The 11,581-nt window shown below is 35.1% G+C and overlaps 1 protein-coding gene across 1 annotated transcript; it reads left to right on the top strand.

Moving 5' to 3' along the window:
- Positions 1–1,275: 1,275 nt before the first annotated feature.
- LOC138349421 (uncharacterized) lies at positions 1,276–7,902 on the top strand. Its single transcript, XM_069299764.1, has 2 exons — positions 1,276–3,664; positions 4,247–7,902. Exons 1-2 carry the CDS (start codon positions 1,276–1,278, stop codon positions 7,900–7,902), a joined length of 6,045 nt encoding a protein of 2,014 aa, XP_069155865.1.
- The last annotated feature ends 3,679 nt before the right edge of the window (positions 7,903–11,581 follow it).

Genomic DNA, 11,581 nt, shown 5'->3' with positions numbered 1-11,581 from the left:
TTGGTGAAGGCTCCAACAACAAAGCTGAAACTGAGGCTGCACTATTTGGATTGGTTAAGGCTCTAGAATTGGGCTTCAAGAATATAATAATGGAGCTGGATTCACAACTGGTTGTGCATTGGATAAACAAAAAGTCAGCCCACCATTGGAATGTTGCAAACGAAATTGCAAAAATCCAATTCCTTATCTTGCAAACACAGAACTTCAAATGTCAGCATACCCTCAGAGAAGCAAACTGGGTAGCAGATTCACTCTCCAAACACAGCCACTACACCTCAAGCCCTCAAATATACGTCAACAGCACTCAACTACCTAAAGCAGCTCAAGCATACTATCGGATGGACTTACTAAACATGCCAAGTTTTAGAAGAAAGAAGACTCGGAAGATCTTTGATCCACCTTGATGTAATTATCTTTTCAACATAGCTATCCTCAAATAGTATAGCTACTTTGAATAGGTATAGGTAGGCATATAGACTTTCTTGTACAAGGGAGAGTCTCCCCAATTTATGTTTCCTAGATACTTTGTAACGAGAGGAGTCCTCTCCTTAGGTGCGTAGTATTTTGGTTTCACCTTCCATGTAAGGGGAGGAGTTAACATTCACTAGGAAAGTTGATTCCAAACCACCTAGGATTGGAGGTTAGGTCTATGCCCCCCTCCGTGTATTTTGCTTTTTTGTATTAATGATAAGGCCTGGGGGTGTTGCTCAGCCCCTACCCCTCCAAGGGTTATTCAACTAAAAAAAAAAAACCCAAACCCCAAACCCAAACCCCAAACCCCAACCCCAACCCCAAACCCCAACCCCAAACCCCAAACCCCAAACCCCAAACCCTAAACCCTAAACCCAACCCCAAACCCCAAACCCCAAACCCCAAACCCCAAACCCTAACCCCAAACCCTAAACCCTATCGCTTAAAAAAAACCCTATCGCTTTTCCATTTCTCAAATTTTTTCTCTCTCTAAAAATTTTCTCTCTCTAAAAGTTTTTTCTCTCTCTAGAAATTTTTCACGAATCTGGTTATTCGTCGCTGTTAATCGGAGATTTTGATTAACAAATCATTGTTGGAATGACTGGTAATCCACCAAATGCTCGATTCCGTCCACCGGATCCATTGATAGGGGTGGAAGCGCAGTCACAAATCAATGAAGCGGCGGATGGATCGTCTTCTACTTCTTCACATTTGCGAGAAGAAGCGATCCAAATGGCTACAGTTGAAGCGGAGATGGATGAACTTCGTCGCACTACTGCAAAAAATTGAAATACGAGTGAAATGATGGGAGGAACATCAAGGATCGATGTACGAGTGGGAGGGGATCGAAGCGATTCTCAGGCACCAAAGGCGGCACAATCGCAATCTCCTAAAGGTCAATTAACGAGTAATTTTCAAGAATTAGATACTGGGGAAGTTTCGCCTACTATCGATTCACTTATTCAACAAAGGGGGAATGTTACAAGGGATCGAATCGAGTTGCACAATGAAGATCTGGTAAGATCGATACAGGAAGGTCACTTGGGAAAATCGCAGATGAATACTCAAGAACAGGGTAAGGTCGATGTGCAAAAACAAGGTAATCGTGATGGTCATCATCTTGATTCTTCATCTATACAATCGCAACATCGAAATCTTAATTTGAACAAGGAACAAGGAATTCCTACACACCAGCATCAATCCTCGAATATCATTACAAGAACTCCAAGCTCGAGGGTTGCAATCAATACTCTACCTGATAATTCAACTGAATTTCCTATTCAACAAAGGAAAAATCAAGGTAATCTTCCTAATACTAATCCAAATTTTGATATTAATGTACAAGATAATGGAAGAAGGAATTTTGATACTGCTAGAACTCAGGTTTATCAAACAGAGTTTCCTAAGATTTCTAGTAATTTTGATAGGCCTAACAATCGAAATAAGATTGATAAGACTGATCCTCCCCTAGACAATGCTGATAAATTGAATAGGAAAGATCAAATTCAAGAGCCAGCCCCATACACTGTAGTTCAAACCTATGCAGATAGACTTCGATTCAATCAATCCAAAAAGGGTGTGAGTATTACTTTGAGTGAGCCTGAGATTACCACCAAGCAAGGTTTACCAGCTGTCCTTTATGTTAAGGATGAAATTGTTAAAGAATTGGCTTCAACCTGTAAGTTTACATTGATTGGAAAATTCATCTATACAATGCCTAAATTAGAGCTTATTAGAAAGAATTTTATCCTTCAAACTCAACTATCTGGGGGGGTTAAAATTGCTCACTTTAACTCTAGACATGTCTATATAGATTTGGATAATGAATTGGATTATAATATGGTGTGGACAAAACAGAGAATGACTATTGCTGGTCAAATAATGAGAATCCAGGCTTGGACTCCAAGTTTCAAGCCTGATGAAGAGACTCCCTTAGTCCCCATTTGGATATCCCTACCTGAATTACCTTGGCACTGCTATAACAAGGAGTTTATTACCAGTCTTTTATCCCCAATTGGTAGAGTATTGTATTTAGACTCAGCTTCTATTAACAAAACAAGAGGTAGCCAGGCTAGAGTGAAGGTTCAAGTAGACTTAACTAGGGACAGACCCTCCCATATATGGATGGGGTACATTGGTGAGGACATTACAGATGGAAGATGGCAAAAAATTGAGTATGACAATATCCCTTATTACTGTTTCTATTGTAAGCATCAAGGTCACAATGAATCTGTTTGTATTATAAAAAAAAGGGATGTTGAAAATAAAAAGAAAAAAGATTTAAACAAAAACAAAGACAAGCAAGACACTGTTTATCATAATCATGAAGATTTACAGAGTCATAAGGGTGTAGAAACTGATATAAGGGAGCTGGACCATATCCAACAAAGCCATCAAACTCAAGACAATCAACAACAACCAATACAAGAGGAATGGCAGATACAAAAGAGAAGGAATCAATCTCAGCAAGTTAGATTCAATGTCAATAGAGTTGTAACTCAACAGGTACAAACTCAGACATGTATTGTCCCTCTTCCTACTAAAAACACTTATATTGATTTGGAGGTACAGGAATTTAATACTGCAGACAGAGAAATGGAGGCACATAATGATCTAGAAAATAGACATCAGTCTACTTCTATTACTGAAGGCAATAAACAAAAGAATCAAAAGAATAAACAAACTGGTGATCAACAAGTGAAAAACACCAGAACAGGTATTGATTCTATAACTCTTTCCCCTGCACCCCTTAATGTTTCTACTAGTATAGATGTTGTTAATGTTGGTGTAGCTGATGGAGGTGAGGATGGGATTGGTCAGGAGACACTAAAATCTAATCTATCTAGGTTAGATAAAGGCAAAGGTAAACTAAGTGATCAGAATTCCATACAAGATAAAATTCCCCCTGATAAAACTAATCCTCATAATTCCTTACAGATTAGTAATAAGACTGGTACTACTAATATATCTAATCCTGTCAATGATCCTAATAATCCTCAAGGTGAGATCCTTGATGAATATAAGGAACCTGACTCAGAGGATGAGTATGATGATACTCAATCCTTAGTGGAAGGCATTGAACCTGGGGGAGAAATAAGTACTGGTCATCAAATTCAAAAAGGCCCTTTGCTAGATAACTCTAATATGGATGAGATTAGGGATGTCACTGGTAAACAGGGTCTTTCTCCAAGAGGTAGAAAATTATTAAAACAAAACAAAAAATGCTAGCATTAGTAAACCTAATACTAGAGCTAGAAGTAGAGGTTTTTGATGATTAAGGTGATCTGTTGGAATGCTAGGAGCATTAATACATTTGGTGCTCTGGAAAGACTTATTAATCTCAGAAGAATTCATAATCTTGCTATGATTGCAATTTTAGAGCCTTTTACTAATCAATCTCAACTGGAATTTTATAGATTACAGCTTTTAATGAATAAGGGGTACTGTAATCCTAACAACAAAATTTGGATATTCTGGTCTACTGAGGTAACTTGTAACATTTTAGAGAGTGATCAACAACAGGTTACTTGTGAAATTAGTTATGAGGGTTATAGTGAAAAATTTCTTATGACTTATGTTTATGCAAAATGTAAAGATTCTTTGAGGAAGCCTCTTTGGGATAGTATGCTAAGATGGTCTACAACAGTGTATCCTTGGTGTATTTTAGGAGATTTTAATGTTATTTCTTCAACTCAGGAAAAACTGGGAGGTAGAGAGTACAATATTAATAAAAGCCTGGAATTTATTGATGTTATTGCTTCTTGTGGTCTGTTAGATATGGGATATAGTGGTCAGCCATACACATGGTGTAATCATAGAAAAGATGGTTCTAGGATTTGGAAGAGGTTAGATAGAGGCCTGGTTAATGATAACTGGCTTGATAAAATGCCCTCTACCAACATTACTCATTTGCCTTCTGTGGGATCTGATCATTGCCCCTTATTGATGGAAGTAATTGAGACCAAAGAGACTGTGATTAAATACTTTAAGTTTCTCAATTGTTGGACTGAGAATGACACTTTTTTACATACTGTTGAAAGGTGTTGGAAAAAGACTGATGTTGGTAACCCTATGTGGATTTTACATACAAAGATGAAAAGATTAACTAACACTTTGAGAGAATGGTCAAAAAAGGAATATGGAGATATTTTTGAAAAGGTAAAACAATATGAAAAAGGGGTTAAAGAGGCTGAAGATAACTATATCATGAACAATAGTCAGGAAAATAGAGAGAAGTTGTATGCTATTAATGCTCAGTATATTAAATATTTGAAATTGGAACATGCCATTCTTCAACAAAAAACTCAGTTACACTGGTTAAAAGAAGGTGATGCTAATTCTAAATACTTCCATGCTGTTATTAGAGGTAAAAGGAAGAGAATGTTTATTCACAAAATTATGGATGAGAAGGGTGGATGGATCCAAGGAGAGGATCATATAGCTAGAGAAACCTGTGATTATTATAAAAATATTTTCAATGGAAGTGCTGATAAAATTAATGAGGAGCATCTTCATTGTATTCCTAGGTTGGTTACCAAAGAACAGAATTTTGATTTGGAGAGAATACCTAATGAGGAAGAATTGAGGAAGGTGGTGATGAATATGAATCCTCATTCTGCACCTGGACCTGATGGCATTGGTGGAAAATTTTACCAATGTTGTTTTGATATAATTAAAGATGACCTTCTAGCTGCAGTGCAAGCCTTCTTTAATGGTTATGAAATGCCTAAGTATATGACTCACTCATGCCTAATCCTTCTACCTAAAATTGATCACCCTTCCAAACTTAAAGACTTTAGGCCTATTAGTCTTAGTAATTTTACTAATAAGATTATTTCTAAGATTATTAGTACTAGATTGGCTCCTATATTACCCTTCCTAGTTTCAGAAAATCAGTCAGGATTTGTGAAGGGAAGAAGTATTTCTGAAAATATTATGCTAGCTCAGGAAGTTATTCATGGTATAAAGCTACCTAAGGAAGGAAAGAATGTGGTTATTAAGCTTGATATGATCAAAGCTTATGACAGGGTATCTTGGACTTATACCTGTTTAGTGCTAAGAAAAATGGGTTTTGGAGAAGTGTTTATTGACAGAATCTGGAGAATTATGAGCAACAATTGGTATTCAGTGGTGATTAATGGTAAAAGACATGGATTCTTTCATTCTACTAGAGGTTTAAAGCAAGGTGACCCTTTATCCCCAGCACTATTTATCTTAGGTGCTGAGGTTTTTTCTAGACAACTTAATTCTCTTTATAATAATCCTGATTATATTGGTTTCCAGATGGATAGCAAAGGGCCTCAGATTAATCATCTGTCTTTTGCTGATGATATTATCATTTTTACATCTACTGATAGACTTTCTTTACAGATTATAATGAATACTATTAGGAAATATGAATTGACTTCTAATCAAAGGGTAAATAAAGATAAGAGTTTCTTTATGGTTACTGATAAAACTAATCAGGATATTATTGATAATATAAAAAATGAAACTGGTTTTTGTATACAGCACAGCCCTATTACTTATCTTGGTTGTCCTTTATACATTGGGTGTCAAAAGATTATCTATTTCTCTAATATTGTGGAAAAGATTATAAAGAAAATAGCTGGATGGCAAACTAAAATCTTAAATTTTGGAGGCAAAGTTATTTTAGTGAAACATGTATTGCAGTCTATTCCAATATATATATTAGCTGCTGTATCTCCTCCTAAAACTATTCTCAAACACATTCATAAAGTGATTGCTGATTTCTTTTGGGGTATTGATAAAGATGGCAAAAAATATCATTGGGCATCTTGGGAAACTCTAGCTTATCCAACTAGTGAAGGTGGTATTGGTGTAAGAAGTCTTAATGATATATGCACAGCTTTCCAATATAAACATTGGTGGGAGTTTAGGACTAAAAATTCCTTATGGAGCAAATTCCTTAAAGCTAAATACTGCAAAAGAGCCAATCCTGTGTCTAAAAAGTATGATACTGGAGACTCTTTGGTTTGGAGATATTTCACTAGAAATAGACAGGCTGTGGAATCTTATATTAGATGGAATATTAAGTCTGGTTCTTGTAGCTTTTGGTGGGATAATTGGTTAGGAAATGATAGCCTAGCTAATCTTTGTATTAATGTTTCCAGCCTTAATAACAAAACTGTTGCTGATTTTCTTATTAATGGTATGTGGAATGAAAGGCAAATTAGGCAACATGTTCCACCAGTATTGGTACCTCAGGTAATGCAAACTCATTTCAAGTATAAAATAGACATAGATGATCAGGCTATTTGGACTCCTACAGATAATGGCCAATTCACTATTGCTTCAGCTTGGGAGATCATTAGAAAGAAGAAGCCTAAAGATATAATTAATAACAGTGTGTGGCATAAACAAATACCTTTCAAAATAGCCTTCTTTATTTGGAGAGCCTTGAGAGGTAAACTTCCAACAAATGAAACAATACAAAAGTTTGGGAAAGTTGCTGTAGAGTGTTATTGCTGTTATAAAAAGGGCACTGATGTTATTCAACATATATTGATCACTGGCAACTTTGCTAAATATATATGGAAATACTATACTGATACAATTGGAGCAATACAAACAACTAATGATTTGAAAAGCTTGTTATTATATTGGAAGAATCTACCCTCTCTAAATCAGGTATATAAATTAGTTACTTCTGTTTTACCTAATATTATTTGTTGGCATTTGTGGAAAAATAGGTGTGCTGTGAAATATGGTGATAAGAAATCAAGTATCCATAGAGTTCAATATGGCATCTTTAAAGATGTTATGCAGACCATTCAAGTATCTCATCCAAATATTCCATGGCAACATAGCTGGTACAGTTTAATCAAATTTGTTGAACAATGCCAACAACAACTAAGTGTGATAATGGTTAGCTGGAACAAACCACAAGAAGGTATCTACAAACTTAATACTGATGGAAGTGCACTCCCAAATTCTGGAAAGATTGGAGGAGGAGGCATATTAAGGGATCACAAAGGTAATTTACATTATGCTTTTTCAATACCATTTGGATTAGGCACTAATAACATTGCAGAGATTGAGGCTGCAAGATATGGATTGCATTGGTGTGAACAACATGGTTATAGAAACATTATATTAGAGGTAGATTCTGAAATTCTGTGTAAATGGATAAGCAATACAATATCAAGTCCATGGAGATATCAACACACAATACAACAAATTCAAGACATAGGTAGAAAATTGGATCACTTTGAGTGCAGGCATGTATATCGAGAAGCCAATGGTACTGCAGACATGCTGTCAAAGTGGAGCCACAATCTGGAAACTCTTCAACATTTTTATGCCACAAGACAACTCAAGGGAGCAATTCGTGGAAGCTATATATTGGAGAAGATGGGTATCCAAAACTATAGAAGAAGGAAACTCAAGAGAATAAAACATCCTCCTTAAAAATTTTCTTATTACAATTTTATAGGAATACAAATGTCATTAAACTTATCCATTGACTGTTTTATAATAGAATAGTTGATAGAATAGGTTTACTATTTTCATTATCCATGTAAGGGGAGAGTCTCCCTTATTTATGCTTTTAGAAAATGTATTAAGAGAGGAGTCCTCTCTAGTTTTCTTTTTCTAATTTTGCATCTTATTGTATAAGGATGAATTGACTATCTTAGTAGATGAGTCAATTACATTCCTACCAAATAGTAGAAGGTAAGGTAAATGCCCCCCTTCTTGTAATACTTTGTTTTTGATATATGTTAAGGCCTGGGGGTGTTGCTAAGCCCCTGACCCACTACAAGGGTCAATTTAATAAAAAAAAACCTAAACCCTAAAAAAAAACCCTAAACCCTAAACCCTAAACCCTAAACTAGAGATTTTCACTGGAAAGAATGAGAAAATTAAGGAAGATATACTGCAGTGTATTAATCCTATGATTACTCAGGAACAAAATGATAGTTTAGATAGACTACCTGATATGGATGAATTGAGAAGGATTATTATGAGTATGAATCCTCATTCAGCACCTGGTCCTGATGGTTTTGGAGGAAACTTTTATCAAGTATGTTTTGATATTATCAAAAAAGATCTCTTGGATGCTGTTAATCATTTCTATATTGGTAATGGTATGCCTAGATATATGACACATGCTTGTCTAATTTTACTCCCAAAATTGATCATCCTAGCAGACTTAAGGATTTCAGACCTATTAGCCTTAGTAATTTTGTTAATAAGATCATATCCAAAATCCTTAGTACTAGACTGGCTTCCATATTACCTGGTGTTATTTCTGAAAATCAATCAGGTTTTGTTAAAGGGAGGAGTATAGCTGAGAATATTTTATTAGCTCAGGAAATTATCCATGGTATTAAAAAACCAAAAGAAGGCAGTAATGTGGTAATTAAATTAGACATGGTTAAAGCTTATGATAGGGTATCTTGGACTTACACTTGTTTGGTTTTAAGGAAAATGGGGTTTAGTGAAGTGTTTATTGATAGAGTTTGGAGGATTATGAGTAATAATTGGTATTCTATTGTAATAAATGGAAAGAGGCATGGTTTTTTTCATTCCAAGAGAGGTCTTAAACAGGGTGATCCTCTATCTCCAGCATTATTTATTCTGGGGGCTGAAGTACTGTCAAAACATCTTAATCTTCTCTATCAAAACTATCAATATAAAGGGTTTCAGATGGAAAGAAATGGTCCAAAAATTAATCATCTTAGTTTTGCTGATGATATAATTATATTTGCTTCTACTGATAGTAATTCCCTTCATCTTATTATGAAAACTATTGAGGCATATGAAGAAGTTTCTGATCAGAAGGTGAATAAAGAAAAAAGTTTCTTTATGGTATCTTCTAACACTAGTCATGACATTATAGAAGAGATTAGGATAGCTACAGGTTTTAATAGGAAGAACAGCCCTATCAATTATCTTGGGTGTCCATTATATATTGGAGGGCAAAGGATTATCTATTACTCTGAGCTGGTTGAAAAGGTTATTAAAAGAATTGCTGGTTGGCATTTAAAAATTTTAAATTTTGGAGGTAAAACTACTTTGGTAAAACATGTTTTGCAATCTATACCAATACATACACTTGCTGCTATTTCACCTCCAAAAACTACCTTACATTGTATTCAAAAGCTCATTGCTGATTTCTTTTGGGGAAGTGATAGAGATGGAAAAAAATATCACTGGTCTTCATGGGAAAACATGGCATATCCAACAAAAGAAGGGGGTATTGGAGTGAGATTACTAGAAGATGTTTGTACAGCTTTTCAATATAAGCAATGGTGGGAGTTTAGAACTAAAAAATCCTTATGGAGTCAGTTTCTAAAAGCTAAATACTGTCAAAGAGCCAACCCTGTGGCTAAAAAGTATGATTCTGGAGATTCCTTGGTTTGGAGATACTTAACTAGAAACAGGATTAAGGTGGAATCTCTTATTAAATGGCAATTACATTCTGGTACTAGTAGTTTTTGGTGGGATAATTGGTTGGATAGTGAAACTATTGCCAGTCAAAGTGGTCAAATATCTAGTTTAAATAATAGTTTGGTTGCTGATTTCATAAAGGATGGCAAGTGGAATGAAATACTTATTAGACAACAAGTGACACCTTTGCTAATACCTAAGATTTTGCAGACAAAATTCAATTATACTACTGGAAAAGATGACACTGCAATATGGACCCCTGCTGAAAATGGCAAATTTACTATAGCTACTGCATGGGAGTGTATTAGAAAGAAAAGAAATATTGACATTATTAATACTATTATTTGGCATAAACAATTACCTTTTAAAATAGCCTTCTTTATTTGGAGAGCTTTAAAAGGTAAATTGCCTACTAATGAACTTTTGCAGAAAATTGGCAAACCTATATCTGAGTGTTATTGTTGCTATATTAGAGGCAAGGATGACATTAATCACAATTTGATTAATGGCAACTTTGCTAAACATATATGGAAAACACATGCTGCAACACTTGGAGTAAGGACAGTCAATACTACACTTAGAGCACAACTATTGCAATGGAAGGATCAGCAATCTAACAATGAGGTACATAAATTAATTGTTCAAATTTTACCTAATCTAATTTGTTGGCATTTGTGGAAGAACAGGTGTGCTGTCAAGTATGGAAAGAAGAGCTCTAACATATATAGAGTACAACATGGCATATTTAAGGATGTAATGCAGGCTATCAAATTGGTGTTTCCAAGTATACCATGGCAGTCTAGTTGGAGCAAGTTAATTAACATAGTCGAGCATTGCAAACAGCAATATAACATAGTGCTGGTGAGGTGGAATAAGCCAAATTTAGGCAATTACAAACTTAATACAGATGGGAGTGCTTTACAGAACTCAAACAAGATTGGAGGTGGAGGTATTTTAAGGGATCATCAAGGTAAAATAGTTTATGCTTTTTCTATACCTTTTGGTTTTGGAACTAACAACATTGCAGAGATAAAAGCTGCTCTATATGGGCTGGAGTGGTGTGAACAACATGGATACAAAAGAGTGGAATTAGAAGTTGATTCAGAACTACTATGCAATTGGATCAAAAACACAATACAAATCCCATGGAGATATGAAGATCTTGTCCAACAAATCCAGCAAATAATTAGGAAAATGGAATATTTTCAATGTCATCACATTTACAGGGAAGCAAACAGCACTGCAGACTTGTTATCCAAATGTAGCCACAGCCTGGAATTAGTTCAACACATTTACACAACAAGACAACTTGAGGGAGCAATTAAAGGAAGCTATCTATTGGAGAAGATGGGCACACAAAATTTTAGAAGAAGGAAGCTAAAGAGAATAAAACATCCACCTTAGATATATTACAAGTTACTAAATGTAGTATATTACAAATGACATTAAATGTATTCATTAACTATTTTTAGTTAGTAGAATAGATTTACTCTCTATTATCCATGTAAAGGGAGAGTCTCCCTAGTTTATGCTTTCGCTAGGTATCTCTATAGAAGTGCATCATTTTGTATAAGGATGAATTCACTATCTTAGTAGATAAGTCAATTACATTCTACCAAAGTAGTAGAAGGTAAGGTACAATGCCCCCCTTCTTCTTGTATATTTTTCTAAATAAATGGTAAGGCCTGGGGGTGAT

The sequence above is a fragment of the Solanum lycopersicum genome, chromosome 6 (assembly GCF_036512215.1).
Source record: "Solanum lycopersicum chromosome 6, SLM_r2.1".
Lineage (NCBI taxonomy): Eukaryota > Viridiplantae > Streptophyta > Magnoliopsida > Solanales > Solanaceae > Solanum > Solanum lycopersicum.
This window is presented reverse-complemented; position numbering and strand designations above follow the sequence as displayed.